Genomic DNA, 17,760 nt, shown 5'->3' on the forward strand with positions numbered 1-17,760 from the left:
TTGATGTGTTTGATAACTGGTATCTGATATTTTGATATTATGATTTATTTCAGTGTATAAGTCCATACACATATGATATATTTTATGTAGTAGTTATTATCTAGAGTAGCAATATTTGCTACAGCAGAAAATTTCAAAGGTCATTCTGGGAACAATTAATTTGGACCAACAAACTTAAAGTAATTTTGTTTGATTCATTTGATCAAGGGGTGGAAAACAAGCCACCTGGACTAAGTTATATTGAACAAGTTATTCCATCTTGGACTGTTGCTTTGGACTGAGTTAGCTCTGCCAAGACTTTGGAACTTTCAAGTATGATTGTGAATTTCACTTTTCCCTCAGTGCAGGCTGTGTCTTGTGTGTAGACTGAAGATGTCCAATTGAGCACTGAGACTGAGCCCTCATGACTGCCAGCTGATGCTTCTGCTGGAAACCAAATGGCATATAAAGTGAGGCCCTGAACAGCTGCAGCAATAGAAGATAAAAGGACTCTTATGCTCAGTCATTGGACACCTGCACCGAGGGGTTAATGTCATGAAGGGCAGGGACAGATTGCTCTTTAGAGTCTGTTCTTTTGCTAACCAGGGAAAGTAGTGAAGTCACCCCAAAGTGAAGAGGGCATAATACTCCCCATGCTTCCCTGCAACAGAGACCCATTAAAAAATTGCGGTCAAGAAGATCCGAAGAAAGATTTCTGCAGACATTTGATATTTCAGCACCTGCTGGTCCAATGTTGTTTTTGATTTGATTTTTTTCCGTTTTAAGCCCAGGATGTTGTTTTTTACCAAAACGGTTTTCTATTGGTAGCAAATAAATAAATATATATAGGAGCAATGCAAATAATAGTAAATGGTATAGTTTAGTGGCAGGTTAATTAATTAAAGTGATTGAAACCAAGGGGTGGAATGTATACTATGAGTTATTTTTAATGGTTTCATCACTCCAATTAATACCAACTATTGATACGGTTACAGATGAAAGTGCAGGTTCCTTGAGCAGGTGGGGGGCATACTCATGGGCGATGGCACTGGCACAGGGCCCCTCATAGTACGCAAAAGTGTCTCTGCCGTCAGACACACCGCCACACACCGCCCTGTGCCAGTGCCGTCGCCAATGAGTGGGCCCCCCCTGCTTGCTCCGGATCACAGCACTTGCAAAGTTGAAATACTTACTTCTCCCTGCTCCACCGCCATGACGTCTTCCGCATGTCCTGACAGTGATATTCTGATCAGAGAGCGCAATGACATCACGTCTGTATGCCCTCTGCCTAAACAGCCAAGTGCAGTGAGATGGAAGATGGGGACGACGAGGAGTCCAGACTAGTACAGGGATTCCCTAGCGTGGAGACTTATTTAATTGTTTTCAATGTTGGGACAGCAATTTTTGGGGAGCACTATACTCTGGAGAATGATTTATGGGGCCCACCATACACTGGAGCATTCCAAAGGTGGACATCAGACGCTGGAGCAGCATTTAAAGGGCCCATTATACACTGGAGCATTACAAATGAGGCCCATTATATATGGAGCATAATTTGGGCCACTAAGACAGTGGAGCTTCATCCATGGGGACCAACATATACTGTAGCATTATGTGGAGCTCATCATATACTGTTTCAAACATTATATGGGACCCATGATTCTGTATGGAGAAATATATGGGCCTCATTACTCTGTATAGTGCTCTATGCGGTGCCCATAATACTGTATGGAGTAATATACTGTCCGTTTTTGGAGCTACTGGAGAATTTAAAATCGATATCAGTCATGAGATGTAAAAAGTGAAGTATTTTTCATTGTACTAAACCGCTATTTCTCTACCGTGTCGGAGCATCATGAGTTGTGGTATGTGTTAACGGGGCGCTCTTTGGCCCAGGGCACATGAAAACCTGGAGCCAGTCCTACCCCTCCACAACTTTAGCCAAATAACCCCCAGTTTTCAGTGTGTAACTATTACTATGAAGTAAATTAAGGTTGACAAGCTTCAGTAATAAAAATTGATGTTTTTGCCATTCAAATGAGCACTGTAGGTGTGTTTAATGTCCTTCACTCCCGGCCGACTTTGCTTCCCCATTGACTTGCATTGGGTTTCGCATTTCAGTCGGAATTCGACTTTTCACAATAATCTGCCGATTTCGTTCGACCCGACTTTTGAGAAGTTTCATGAAACCCGACTCGACCCGAAAAAAGGCAAAGTCGCTCATCTCTAATCATCACCAATTTTCCTTAGGATACTCATGTGGGGATTGTGTGTGACCACAAGAGGTACCCTGTTGTTGTCCTCTCTGTTTGTAATCCAGGAGGCTGATTTTTGGGACCCTTGTATCCCTGCATCAAATTTCAGATATTTGTACAAAAATACGAAAAACGCATCAACCTAAATTTACCGCTAACATAAAGTACGTGTGATGAAAAAACAGTTTTCAAATCATTGGGATACAGTTGTGTTCAAAAGTTACATACCCCTGCAGCGCCCGCCAGTGTAGTGGAGATACTCGGTAACGGGCCGGTATTTAAAGAAGATATATCACTTCTCTAACTTCCTCTCCTGACCAGAGAGGGCAGCTCCCCTGAAGTCAGGTTTAGAGCTCCCTCTACTGGCCTGGAGCAGGATCTGCATTGTATGCTGGAACTACCTGTTAAGGGGATTCTTCTTCGCTTCCAGGCATGAAATCACTCCCCCCTTGAGGGAGGCAAGGCCATTGTGGCAACTGAACTCCCGTGGTGCCACACCCCCACAACATTTTTGCTTTCTTGGCCTTTTTTCAAAGAATATAAATGATAACAGCAAAAGTTTTTCTTCACTTAAGGTTAGTGCTTGAGTGAAGCCATTTATTGTCAAACTACTGTGTTTTCTCTTTTTAAAACATAATGGTAATCCAAAACATCAAAATGACCCTGATCAAAAGTTTACATACTGGTGATTTTGGCCTGATAACATGCACAGGAGTTGACACAAATGGGTTTGACTGTCTACTAAAGGTAACATCCTCATCTCTGACTTGTAATCAGTGTGTGTGCTTAAAAACTGAGTGAGTTTCTGGGATCCAGACAGACTCTTGCATCTTTCATCCAGCCACTGATTTTTCTGGATTGTGAGTCACAGGGAAGGCAAAAGAATTGTCAATGGATCTACAGGAAAAGGCAGTTGAACTGTAAAAAACAGGAAAGGGATACAATAAGATATCCAAGGAATTGATAATGCCAGTCAGCAGCGTTCAAACTGTGATTAACAAATGGAAAATCAGGGGCTCTGTAAAAAATAAAAAACAGTGTCAGTTAGACCAACAAAAATGTCATCCACAACTGCCAGGAAAATTGTTTAGGATACAAAGAAAAACCTACAAATAACATCAGCTGAAATACTGGACTCTCTGAAAAGTGTAGTGGTTTCAAGATGCACAATAAAGAGGCACTTGAAAAAAATGGGCTGCATCGTCGGCAGAAAAAAGCCACTATTGCACAAATGACACAAAGTATCTCACCTACAATATGCAAAACAGCACAGAGACAAGCCTCAAAACTTCTGGAACAAGGTAATTTGGAGTGATGACACCAAAATTGAACTTTCTGGCCACAACCATAAATGTTACATTTGGAGAGAGGTCAACAAGGCCTATTATGAAAGGATCACTATTCCCCCTGTAAAGCACGGAGGTGGATCACTGATGTTTTGGGGATGTGTGAGCTACAAAGGCACAGGAAACTTGGCCAAAGTTGAAGGAAAGATGAATGCAGCACATTATCAGCAAATGCTGGTGGCAAATTTGCAATCATCAGCCCGGAAGCTGCGCATGGGACGTACTTGTACATTCCAATATTTCAACCATCTTAAACACAAGGCCAAGTCGACCTGTCATTGGCTACTGCAGAACAAAATGAAGGTTCTGAAGTGATTCAAAAGTTATTATCACGTAAAGTTAAACTCAAATTTGACTCTGTCACTAAGGGGGAAGAGGACTCAGAACATTGACTTTTCATGCTGGAGGATGCAAGGTGGGATCACAATATGATCTTGGTAACACTGGATGTAAATGTCCTCTACGCAAGCATACCACGTGATAAGCATTTGAGGGCTATAACAAATTGCTTGTCCACATATCCCCTTCTGGCAGAAATTAGATATGCAGAAATAATTTATGTGAATGAGAAGGATGAAGGAAAAGAAAGATTTTTTTGCTCAAATAAATAAAGACTCAAAGAGAAGGGATACCAGAGACAAATTATAAAAGGAGCCCAAAAAAAAGCTAAAAAGTAGATAGATCCTGGTGTATTAGTAATAACTAGAGTTGAGTTAATTTTTCCAAAATTCAGTTCCAAACAGAGCCAAACATCATTGGAGTCAATGGAGTAGAAATGACCAAATATGTTCGGAACCGATGCAGTGGAGAGAAAATTATCTTAATTCTCTTCACCAGTTTTTGGCTTTCAGTCAGAGGTGGGGGCGGCACCATAACCTCACCTCTGAGCCTGACTGACAGCTGGTCTCAATGTAGGGCCAGTGTCAGTCAGGGCCGGGGGCAAAGTAGCAGTGGCTGCTTTGTATGCTCAGAGCGGTGACTGAACAGGCGTCGCCCCCACCCCTACGATTGAATACCGAGGCTCCCTTTAAGAGTAATTTTAAAGGGAAGACATATGAGATACAGCATTTTTTAAATTGCTGAAATTATTTTATTGATTACCTGTTACAATGTCTGTGCAGACTTCTATATGTAGGACAAAGAACAATAACCTTAAAAGAACAGTTAAGCAAACACAGATATAACATTAAAGGGAACCTTTGAGCAGGATTGTGCACAGTATCCTACACACGCAGTGTCATTTCGGCACCGTTACACTGAGTAAAATGATACTTTGGTTGATGAAAACCGTCTTGTGGATGTTTCTTTATCTTTATTTTCAGTGTTGTGTTAATAAGAATCTCGTGCAAAAGGCGTGTCTGGAGTATGTGGTTCTCTGATTATATATTCAAAAGGCAGACTGCTGACAGGTCACTGATCCCTCAGTGACCTGCCCCCTAGTTTGCATATCATTAACACAAAACTAAAAATAAAGATTAAGAAACAGCCACAAGATGGATTTCTTGAACCAAGGTACCATTTTATTCAGTATAACGGCGCAGACCTGACACTATCTGTAGGTTCCTGTGCATAATCCTGCTGAAAGGTTCCCTTTAAGCACAAGTTAAAAAATCATAGTGTTTCTAACCACTTTGTTCTGGCAGATGATAGTGAATTTAGTTGATTTAAAATAACTCTTATCTAATAGGATAAAAATTATTTTTCTAGATTTAGGGAATTACTGTATTTTGCAGATTATTGTACTTTTGGACCATTTGTGTATATAGATTTCCATAAGTGAGGGTGAGGAGTGGACACTTAAAGTGAACCTGTGAACCTAACATAAAAGCTTCGGAATTTTAGAAAATGTTATGAAAAAAAAATCAGATTGTCTGAAAAAGTTAAATATTTTCTTATATTAGAGAGATATTTGCCCTGATTCATTAACCCCTTCATGACCCAGCATATTTTGACCTTAATAAACTGGCCATTTTTTGCAATTCTGACCAGTGTCGCTTTATGAGGTGATAAATCAGGAACGTTTCAACGGATCCTAGCGATTCTGTTTTTTCGTGACATATTGGGCTTCATGGTAGTGTTATATTTAGGTCGATAATTTTTGCATTTATTTGTGAAAAAATGAAATTTGGCGAAAATTTAGAAAATTTCGCAATTTTCAAATTTTGAACTTTTATTCTTTTAAACCAGAGTTATGTGACACAAAATAGTTAATAAATACAATGTCCCACATGTCTACTTTACATCAGCACAATTTTGGAAAAAAAAATTTTTTGTTAGGAAGTTATAAGGGTAAAAGTTGCCAAGCGATTTCTCATTTTTACAGCAAAATTTTCAAAACCATTTTTTAGGGATCACTTCACATTTGAAGTCACTTTGAGGGGTCTATATGGTAGAAAATACCCAAAAGTGACACCATTCTAAAAACTGCACCCCTCAAGCTACTCAAAACTACATGCAAGAAGATTATTAACCATTCAAGTGCTTCACAGGAACTAAAGCAACGTGGAAGGAAAAAATGGACATTTTAATTTTTCCAACAAAAATTTGCTTTTAGCATCAATTTTTTCATTTTCACATGGACAACAGGATAAAATGGATCCTAAAATTTGTTGGGCAATTTCTCCTGAGTACAACAATACCTCAGATGTGGTCATAAACCACTGGGCGCACGGCAGGGCTCAGAAGGGAAGGAGCGCCATTTGACTTTTTGAATGGAAAATATGCTGGAATATTTAGCGGTTGTCATGTCGCGTTTGGAGAGTCCCTGTGTGCCTAAACATTGGAGCTCCCCCACAAGTGACCCCATTTTGGAAACTAGACCCCCCGAGGAACTTATCTAGATGCATAGTGAGCACTTTGAACCCCCAGGTGCTTCACAAATTGATCCGTAAAGAAAGGTACTTTTTTCACAAAAATTTTCTTTCAGCCTCAGTTTTTTCAGGGAAGGGAAGGAGCGCCATTTGACTTTTTGAATGGAAAATTAGCTCCAATTGTTAGCGGCACCAGGTCGCATTTGGAGAACCCCTGTGTGCCTAAACATTGGAGCACTCCCACAAGTGACCCCATTTTGGAAACTAGACCCCCAAATTACTTATCTAGATGCATAGTGAGCACTTTGAACTCCTAGTTGCTTCCCAAATTGAGTCGTAAAAATGAAAAAGTACTTTTTTTCGCAAAAATTTTCTTTTAGCCTCATTTTTTTCATTTTTGCATGGGCAATAGGATAAAAAGGATCCTAAAATTTATTGGGCAATTTCTCCTGAGTACACCGATACCTCATATGTGGTCATAAACCAATGTTTGGGTGCACGGAAGGGCTCAGAAGGGAAGGACCGCCATTTGACTGTTGAATGGAAAATTAGCTCCAATTATTAGCGGTTGCCATGTAGCATTTGGAGAGCCCCTGTATGCCTAAACATTGGAGCACCCCCACAAGTGACCCAATTTATCTAGACTTATCTAGATGCATAGTGAGCACTTTGAACCCCCAGGTGCTTCACAAATTGAGCAGTAAAAATGAATAAGTACTTTTTTTTCACAAAAATGTTCTTCAGGCTCAATTTTTTCATTTTCACATGGGCAACAGGATAAAATGGATAATAAAATTTGTTGGTAAATTTCTCCTGAGTACACCGATATCTCATATGTGGTCATAAACCACTGTTTGGGCGTACGGCAGGGCTCAGAATGGAAGGACCGCCATTTGACTTTTTGAATGGAAAATTAGCTCCAATAGTTAGCGGACACCATGTCTCTTATGGAAAGTATGTAGTGTTTGTCAGGTTAGTGTGTGGTGTAGTATACACCACACACACGACAACAACCGGATGTACACTATATTACACCAAACAGGTTGATGTGTGTGGTGTAGTGTATGTCAGGTTGGCGTGTGGTGTAGTGTAGTGTACGTCAGGTTGGTGTGTGTGGTGTAGTATACACCACACACACACACCAACATGATGTACACTACACCACACACACCAACCTGAAACACTACATCAGGTTGGTGTGTGTGATGTAGTGTATGTCAGGTTGGTGTTTGGTGTGGTATACACCACACACAACAACCTGACATACACTACAACACACGCACACCAACCTGACATATACTATACAACACCACACACCAACCGGACGTAGTGTCAAGTTGTTTTATGTGGCGTAGTGTACGTCAGGTTGGTGTGTGTGGTGTAGTGTATGTCAGCCTGGTGTGGGTGAGTTCTGTAGGGGAATGTCAGGGTGTGTTTAGTCCACGGATGTGTGATGAATTCTGAAGCATTCATTCAAACACAGTCCAAGTTTGTCAGGACACGTTTCACATTGGAAACAAGTTATTTTTCTTGTCCCCCTTTTATAGCACACCTCGCACCTTTTTCTTGTTATCCCCTCACTGGGAAAATGTTGCCCTAGTACTACTTTATTCAGGAAACTTGAGTTCAAGGGGTGCTGGGGCACACTCTGTCCTCCTCTCCAAAAATCATGGCCTTTATCACCGCCTCCTGGAACTGAACGAAGGTGTTGGTTTGGCTTGCACAACTTGATAGCACGCATGCGTTATACAGTGCCATTTGTATGATGTGCACAGCCATTTTTTTAAACCACACCTTCGCCTTCCGCATGGCACTATAGGGTTGGAGGACTTGATCAGAAAGATCAACTCCCCCCATGTGTATGTTGTACCCCAGGGCACAGTCTGGTTTGTGGACCTGTGGTAGGGTACCTTGAATGGTGGTGGCCGTGGTGCTGGGGCTGGATTGCTGTCAAGAAAAAGATATCTCTTTTTGTCTTTGAACTTGACCACAAGCATGTTGCCGCTACATTGGGCTCGGCTCTCACACTTTGCGAGAGCCTGCTCAATTAGCCACAAAGGGAGACCCTTCTAGGTTCTGCGCACAGTACCGCAAGTGACGGTAGCTCTGGCAGAGAGGGATTGAAATGCTTGTATAAAAGTTATCAAAGTACAGATGGTAACCTTTATCAAGCAGAGGGTGGACCAAATCGCACACTATTTTCCTACTCACCCACAGAGCAGGTGGACATTCTGGGGGCAGGATCCTACTGTCCTTTCCTTGGTAAACTCTAAAGCTGTGAGTGTACCCTGAGTTACTCTCACACAGCTTATAGAGTTTTATTCCGTACCTCGCCCTTTTGCTGGACAGGTACTGATGGAACTGAAGCCTCCCTTTGAAGTGGATGAGGGATTCATCCACACAAATTTCCCTTTTGGAAATGTACACTTCAGCAAACTTGTTCCTGAAGTGTTTGATGACCAGTCAAATTTTGAACAGTCTATCAAAATTTGGGTCATTGCGGGGAAGCTGTCAGTTTTGTCCCTGAAATGGAGAAATTTATGAATCGCCTCAAAATGTTTCCGAGTCATAACCATGCCAAATACTGGAGTTTGATATAAAATATCAGTACTCCAGTATTGGCGAATTTCCAGTTTCTTCACAATCCCCATGTGAAGGACCAGTCCCCAATATTTCATGATTTCTACAGAGTCAACAGGACTCCAAGCAGAAAATGATGAATTTGGGTTTTGGGGAAAAAATTGCAGGGCGCACAAGTTTGTTTGTTCCACCATGAGACTGACGATTGACTCCGAGAAATAGACTTTGAAAAAGTCTATTTCCCTGAAGTTGGCAGTCTCAAACTGGATTCCTGATTGGGAACGAAATCAGGAATCTGTGGAGCAAAGGAGGGGGCACTAGTGCTAGGTTGGACGTGACAAGCACTAGGTTGGGGGAAACTCACATTTGACTGTGGGACTTCCTCTAAGGTCTCCGACTCTTCCTCTAAGGCCTCCGACTCTTCCTCTCTGGGCTCCGGACGATTTCTCATACTGCGACATCTTGGTAGTGGCAAGTCTGTGTCGCTGGAAGAGGAAGAGTGGGAGGAATAGAGAAAGGTGGGGTCCTTTCTCTCACTATCAGTTCTGGAGGCAATAATTTCATATGTCTCCTCAACTGAGTAATAATGAAAATAACTTGGCACTCAACTTATAGCGTTCATGAAAATAGAAAATAATTTTATTTGTGCAGTCTGCAAAATTTCGGCCTACATGGCCTTCATCAGTCTGCTCGCTTTTATTACATGAGTGTGTCAGTACAGCAGGTCCTAATGAGGCACTGGTGGTTAGTAGAAGTGGGCATGGGTCCGGACGCAGTTTCCACTGCTTGTCACATAGAAGGCCAGACTGATGAAAGCCATGTAGGCCGAAACGTTGCAGACTGCACAAATAAAATTCTTTTCTATTTTCATGAACGCTATAAATTGAGTGCCAAGTTATTTTCATTATTGCGCTTTGGTTTGGGTAACCTACTTGTGCACCCTGCAGTAGTGCCACGCTATATTTCACACGATTCCTCAACTGAGTAGACCCTTTGTGACTGGGATGACTGGGATGAGCGGGACATTATGCGTGTGGTGTGTGTGTGCATGTAAAAAATCGAAACTTTATTATAGTGTGTGTGTATGCGTGTGTATGTGCAAATGTTTGGTGAAATTTTCTATTGCAAGAAAAGGCTGTCAGGCACGGGGGGATGTCAGGCGCCGGGGGGGCAGGAAGGGGCTGAGGAGATGTAGCAGCAGATGGAGATGGAGCTGGCAGCAGCAGGTGATCAGGGGTGATCAGCAGGGCAGGGGGTGATCAGGGGGGCAGGGAGTGATTGAGGTGATCACTGGGGGGGTGATCACAGAGGAGGATGGGGCTGTCAGGCACGGGGGGCAGAAGGGGAGCAGAGGACCAGCTACAGATGGAGTTAGCAGCAGCAAGTGATCAGGGGGTGATCAGGGGGCACGGGGTGATCAAGTGGGCACGGGGTGATTGGGGTGATCACTGGGGGGGATGATCACCAGAGGAGGATGGGGCTGTCATGTATGGGGGGGCAGAAGTGCAGTAACGTGTGCCAACTGGGGGTGGTTCCTTTCGGCTGCAGAGCAGATGGGAGACAGATGCAGAGATCCTCTCAATCAGGTCCAAATTTTATTGACATCCACAGCAGACACAACAGCTTCTGCTACCTCGCCTGGGTACCTGTCACCTTCCTTCAGCTTCTGTTCAAAAAGACCCCTGGGTTCCTTCACTGTGGCTGCCATTAGGCCCATGGCCACAGCGTTTCCCCTGTCCCCGTCTGTCTGCTGCAACACCTACTCACTCTTCGGTGTCCAGCCGTCCTGTACCCCAGACCTCCGTTAGTCACTGCCGTCCCGTCCTGCAGCTCTCCTCTTAGGGCCACCCCCTTCTCCTAGTCACTGTCTCTTTCTCTTCTGTCTTTCCTGAGCTTCTCCTTCCTCTCTCCTCTCCTGAGCTCTTACTGCTTCTCTCTTCCTCCTGGGTGTCTGCCCTTACCCTGTAACTCTCCTTCCTTATATCTCCTCTTTCTGGAAATCCTCTTCTCAGTCCCGTAACTCCGCCCACCATGACTATGCGGTTTCCTTAGCCTAAGGCTTGCTGTTGAGTCTGTTTCTCACTGCTCTGTCTCCATCTTGTGGTGAAAATCCGGTACTACACCATCTTTCACTAATTCTAGCTGTTTCTACACACAATATACATACAAGTCAGAATAAAGCATTGTATACATCATCTCTTTGCATTTCCCTCTTTATCAGACAGGTCCATAGGTCAGTACACCCCCTGCAAAAGGGGAGCAGAGGATCAGCTACAGATGGAGCTGGCAGCAGCAGGTGATCAGGGGGTGATCAGGGGGGCACTGGGTGATCAGGGGGGCACGGGGTGATCAGGGGGGCACGGGGTGATTGGGGTGATCACTGGGGGGATGATCACCGGGGAGGATGGGGCTGTCAGTTGCGAGGGGGAAGAAGGGGAGCAAGGGACCAGCTACAGATGGAGCCAGCAGCAGGTGATCAGGGGGGCACGGGGTGATCAGGGGGCTTGGGGTGATTGGGGTGATCACTGGGGGGGTGATCACCAGGGAACGATGGGGCTATAAGTCACGGGGGCAGAAGGGGAGCAGAGGACCAGCTACAGATAGAGCCGGCAGCAGCAGCTGATCAGGGGGTGATCAGGGGGGCACGGGGTGATCAGGGGGGAATGGGGTGATTGGGGTGATCACCAGGGGAGGATGGGGCTGTCAGGCACAGGGGGCAGGAGGGGAGCAGAGGGTGAGATGTAGATGGAGCCGGCAGCAGCAGGTGATCAGGGGGTGATCAGGGGGGCCGGGGGTTATTGAGGTGATCACTGGGGGGGTGATCACCAGGGGAGGATGGGGCTGTCAGGCGTGGGGAGGCGCAGGAGGGGAGCAGAGGACCAGCTGTAGATGAAGCCGGCAGCAGGTGATCAGGGGGTGATCAGGGGGGCAGGGGGTGATCAAGGGGGCAGGAGGGGGGCAGGGGGTGATTGGAGAGATCACCATGGGAAGATGGGCCTGACAGGCATGGTTGGGGGCAGGAGGGGAGCAGAGGACCAGCAGCAGTTTCAGAGGGCAGCAGCAGTTGATTAGGGGGGGCAGGGGCTGATCATAGGGTGATCAGGGGGTGATCACTGGGGGGATGATCACCAGGGGGAGGAGGAGAGCAAATGGAGCTGTCAGGTGCAGGGGGGGCAGGAGGGGAGGAGGGGAGCAAATGGAGCCCGCGGAAGGAGGGTAGCAAATGCAGCAGCAGGTGATAAGGGAGGCAGGGGATTATGACCAGAGCAGGTGGTGATTAGGGGGACAGGGGGGGAGGGAGCAGAGGTCAGGGGGAGTGGAGGACAGGAGGGGGAGTACCTGTCCTCAGCCACAGTGGTGGTGCTGACAGTGGCAGTGGCAGCGGCGGGCGGTGACGGCAATCGCGGTCTCTGTGGGCAGGTCAGTGGTAAAGCACCTTGCTCCTCAGCTTCCACAGATGGGATGAAGCTGAGGAGCGTGGCAGGCATTGTTTTACTCCGCCTCTCCACATCTGATTGGAGGGCTAGCTCCAATCAGATCTGAGGGGGTAACAAAAAGGTCATCAGGAGTGATCGTAGACCCGGGGGGGCTAAGCCACCCCCTGGGGTCAAGTATAGGTCCCCCTGTAACTGCAGGCCGGGTGACCTTTCATTGACCCTGGTCACCCGGTCCGCAGGAGGGCGATCATTCTTTGACACAGCATATGCGTCAGAGGTCGGATTGGCACCGACTTTCATGATGCATACGCTGTGTCACAGGTCGGGAAGGGGTTAAAGGGAATCTGTCACCCCATTTTAGCCCTATCGGCTGCGGCCACCACCATCAGGGGCTTATCTACAGCCTTCTAAAATAAGGTGCACAGAGCCGCAGAACACTAGTGCCGGAGCCTGTTAACCTCACAGGGCTCGGCAAGGTGAACACTAGTTAAGAGACACAGGACTCTGCCCCAAGGATGCAGGGTTAGAGGCCCTCTAGTCCAACTAGCGTTTGACATCGCAACTGCGATGCCTGAACTAATTAATATAACCGCACCATGTGCGCACTGCACCGATTCAGCGGACGCCACTAACCACCCAGAGCGGGGAGGTAAGCACTTGGCCAGCAGCTCTAGCTGTATAGCGCACTGACTCACGAAACCCTACATGAGGCACTATCACCCGAGAACTTCTCGGACAGTGGGAGGTGGTTCAATGTCAGGGCAAGGATGGCAGTGGTCACAAGGGAGACAGCCTCTGTGGCTGCCTGGAGCACGACTGCGGTAACATCCACAGCTGAGACTGAAAGCTCAAGAGCCGACAACCTGCCCTCCAGCTTCTGGATGTATGCACGGAGTCACTGTTCGTTTGCCATTAGAGCCAGACTCTGACGCTAATATACTGTTGGCGGACTGCACCAAATAAAAAAAAATAATAATAAGGTGCATTTGCAACCCGGAGTTCACCGTGCAGAGATGATATACTGCTGCTCGGTAATGGCAAACACAGACTGAACACCGGCAGGGTAACCGCTGACCCGGTGTGTACAGGAGCAAACTCTGTTACTGCACAGAGCCGCAGAACACAAGTGCCGGAGCCTGTTAACCTCACAAGGCTCGGCATGGTGAACACTAGTTAAGAGACACAGGACTCTGCCCCAAGGACGCTAGCATTCGACACCGCAACTGCGATGCCTGAACTAAATAATATAACCGCACCACTTGCGCACTGCACCGGTTCAGCGGACGCCACTAACCACCCAGAGCGGGGAGGTAAGCGCTTGTCTTGCGCACGGCGCTGCTGTAAGGAACGCTGCTGCACATGCGGTCGAGTGGTGCCTTGTGCTGACTGGCGCTATCTGGTGTTAACACTCATGTGGAGAGCGGGATGCTCTGTGGCACATAGATTATGCCACTACTGGTGCTGACTCATACAGAATCGAGGGTAGGGGTTTCATAATGAGTCAGTCACCAGTCTCATACATCCATCATCACGCACACAACTAACCATCAGAGTCTATATTAGCGTATGGCCAAGTGGCCATGCAAACCTTGTAAAGCAGCGTCCTTCCGGGACCTTCCTGATGGTCCAATCTGAGCTGCTTGAGGACCTGAGCATGTGACCTCCGACCTCCAATGAGAGGTCATCCAATGGGCATGCTCAGTAAGCTGCAAAAAGGATTTAGCCTCTGGAGCTGCTCGCTGCTGGCTAGTGCGGATTGCTAAAGCTGGACCAGAGGTGGCAGCAGCAAACAATCTGACTGCACTAGCTTGAGCAAGATGCCGTGAACGATGTCTGTGCTGAGCAGCCTCCTCTGCGGTTGGGACTGAATGGGAGACCACAGAAGGCAAGGCTGGGGATTCCTCCTGTGCAGAGGTTGGAATCCTACGCCTAACCATTTGTTTATTTCTTAGAAATCAATAGTATAACAAAATATAAGAAAAGTTAGAACATATCATAAAAATATCTCCTTATTTCTCCTCCATAACTGATCTCTTGTTTATAAAATCTGTACTCATTGGCCAAATGATTGCTTAGTGTAGACAGATTTTCACAGTACTCACAGAAGATGACTGATGGTGCTTATAAGATTCTAAGAAGAGGGGATGGAGGAGCTAGAGACAGACATATTCTGCTACAAGTTCTACAGAAACAACAGATACACTTTTGAAATACAAAAATTTTGACGTGTAAGGGCCCCGTCACACATAACGACTCACCAGCGATCCCAACAACGATATCAATGTGTCAGGATCGCTGGTAAGTCGCTATGTAATCGCTGGTGAGCTGTCAAACAGAAAGCTTCACCAGCGATCAGCACAGCGCCGCCGAGCGCGTGGCACCGCTGTGTTCGTTAGTTACCAGCGCGCTGATGCAGGGAGCTGGTAACTAACGTACACATCCGGTATCCAAGGGACGTGCGTCCCTTAGATACCCGATGTGTACGTTAGTTACCAGCTCCCTGCATCAGCGCGCTGGTAACTAACGTAGACATCGGGTATCTAAGGGACGCACGTCCCTTGGATACCCGATGTGTACGCTAGTTACCAGCTGATCGCTGCTCTCCCGCCTGTCACACGCAGTGATGCATGCTGGCCAGCGGGAGAACAGCAACCAAAGAAAAGTCCTGGGCTTTCCAACAGCAATCAGCGATACTGGCAGGGGAGCCGGTCGCTGATCGCTGTCACACACAGCGATCTCGCTGGTGAGATCGCTGTTGTGTCACCAAACTTGCTGTGTCACAAAACTTGTGACACAGCAGCGATCTCGCTAGTGAGATCGCTATGTGTGACGGGGCCCTAACTGTAGTTTCTTTCTCATTATTGGGAAAGTCTGTATTTACTTAAGACCGATTTTACACATTCTACTCTTGAATTGAGAGTAAAAAATTAACCAGTAGAAGAAAGAAGCAGATTTATTTGATAAGATATATTGCAAAGTTTCTTATTGTCATGTGTACTATTGATTTATGAGATAAAAATTAAAACGGCTATTACTCTTTAAAATATTGCTTAAAATGTTATGAAGATTTTATATTTCTATTTTGCTGTAATTGTTCACATTTCTTGCTTACTTGAAGTGGCAAGCTTTTGAGACTGAAAAGTTTGGGAGAGCAAACTTATGACAACCTTTGACACACTCAGAGCAGGAATAAATATGTGGTATGGATTTATGTCTCTCTACATCAACAATGAACTTTGCTCCTCAGATCTTTTGGGGGCATCACAACCATGGACCAGACCTCTATCACAAAACAACAAATCTTTCACACTCCTTATCTATGAACTGTTCCAATATTTGCGACCACAACTGCTTCTCACTTTCCTATACTAATAGTCCTGCTTCAAATCACGTCTTATCTATTGCATTTTTTCTGTGGCCTGTTGTGCATACATATGTGACTATTCAGATTTTGGGTTATTCTATGCCTGATGAAGAGACCTGAATAGTCACGAAAGATTGCAAATTGTTAACATCTTTTCAGTTAGCCACTAAAAGATATCAAACAAAGACGACTCTCAAATTTTAATATTTTTCAGCCTACTGGCTAACAGAGTATAAAGATACAGCTCTTGCAAAAATTAAGAGACCACTTTCAACTGTTCAGTTTGTCTGATTTTTCTCTTTATAGGTATATTAACTGAAGAGCCCGGCGTTGCCTGGGCATAGTAACCAACTGTGGTTAGTTATAACAAGTTATAATGATTATATTGCACATAAAAAACATTTCACATCATATATTCAACACTACAGATTTGCAACACAAATTAACTAAACGATTACCCAAGTATTGATAGTATTTTATTTTCAACTCATTCAAGATTTTTGGTTTTTCCTTTCGGTGCAAAGATGAACAGATGTTTGGCAGTTCCAACTCTTGAACAGACCACGTAAAGTTGACCATGAGAAAAGCATGAAGATTGCAAATCGATCTCTACTACTTTCAAGGACTGTCCCTGAGCATTGTTAATGGACATTGCAAATAGCAGTTGAACTGGAAACTGGAGGCATTTAAAATAAAAAAAAAAATCAGATGGAATGAGTGGAATTCTTGGAATGAAAATGTCCTCTCCTTTGGCACATCCTGTTTCTGAGCTGTGTATCTAATCCTATCCTGTGTGATAATGTCTGCTGAGCTGTGTACCTAATCCTCTCCTGTGTGATACTTTCTGCTGAGCTGTGTATCTAATCCTATTGTGTGTTACTGACTGCTCAGTCATGTATCTAATCCTATCCTGTGTGATACTGACTGCTGAGCAGTGTATCTAATCCTATCGTGTGTGATACCATCTGCTGAGCTGTGTATCTATCCCTATCCTTCGCCTCACAACATAGCCTATGATGCTCTCGGGGTCCAGACGTGTGACTGTGCAAAATTTTGTGGCTGTAGCTGCGACGGTGCAGATGCCAATCCCGGACATACACACATACATACATACAACCATACACACACATACACACATTCAGCTTTATATTTTAGATTTTTGAGTAAAATGTAAATTGTTCTTTTAGTCTATAAACTACTGACAACATATCTCCAAATTTCCAAGAAATACATTTTGTATTTTTTTTCTGACAAAGAAAAATGGTCAAAATTAAAAAAAACAAAAAAAAAACAAGTGCTTTCAGACCTCAAATAATGCAAAGAGAACAAGTTCATAATCATTTAGAAACAACAATACTAATGTTTTAACTCAGGAAGAGTTCAGAAATCAATATTTTGTGGAATAACCATAATTTTTAAAAACAGCTTTCATGCGTCTTGTCATGCTTGCCACCAGTCTTTCACTGCTTCTGGTGAAAAATGTAAGCAGTTCTTCTTTGTTTGATGGCTTGTGACTATCCATCATCCTCTTGATTACATTCCAGAAGTTTTCAATGGGGTTCAGGTCTGGAGAATGGGATGGCCATGACAGGGTTTTGATGTGGTGGTCCCTTAATTTTTGCAAGAGCTGTATATATTTTTCCTGTGCTTTAAATGATAACTTGCAACTGTGAGCTGAGAAGCTGATGACCCGTTTGTTCACATGATCTGATGACTTCTTGTCACAGAAGTGAGGGTAGGTGTCTACAAGACATACAAGTGATAATAACTTATGGTATACTGCAAAGAGGGCCGAAAGTGAAGAAACAGTTGAGATTCTTAATGAGCACATAAATGGATATTTTAAAGTGAACAACTTTTCAAGTTTTCCCCAAAATGTAGTACATACGAACAAAATGTTGTTAAACAGTGAATTTTAAGTGGTTCAGTTATTATAAATTTGTAGGACTTTAGACAGCCAAACTCATATTTTTAATAATATAATTCCAT

General features: G+C 44.6%; 1 protein-coding gene across 2 annotated transcripts in view; it reads right to left on the reverse strand.

The window, feature by feature from the left end:
• CA11 (carbonic anhydrase 11) overlaps positions 1–17,760 on the reverse strand; it is a 1,551,304-nt gene that overhangs the window by 190,661 nt on the left and 1,342,883 nt on the right. Inside the window, exon 8 of one of the 2 annotated variants that reach the window (XM_073552100.1) lies at positions 15,471–17,514. The exons of the other annotated variant lie outside the window; for it this stretch is intronic. Coding sequence (XP_073408201.1) covers positions 17,470–17,514 — 45 coding nt within the window. The 3' untranslated portion in view covers positions 15,471–17,469. Of the gene's footprint in view, positions 1–15,470; positions 17,515–17,760 lie in introns of those variants that run through there. 2 annotated transcript variants of the gene reach the window in all.

This window comes from Dendrobates tinctorius, unplaced genomic scaffold, assembly GCF_039654945.1.
Source record: "Dendrobates tinctorius isolate UK_male_01 unplaced genomic scaffold, ASM3965494v1 ptg000184l, whole genome shotgun sequence".
NCBI classification, from domain to species: domain Eukaryota; kingdom Metazoa; phylum Chordata; class Amphibia; order Anura; family Dendrobatidae; genus Dendrobates; species Dendrobates tinctorius.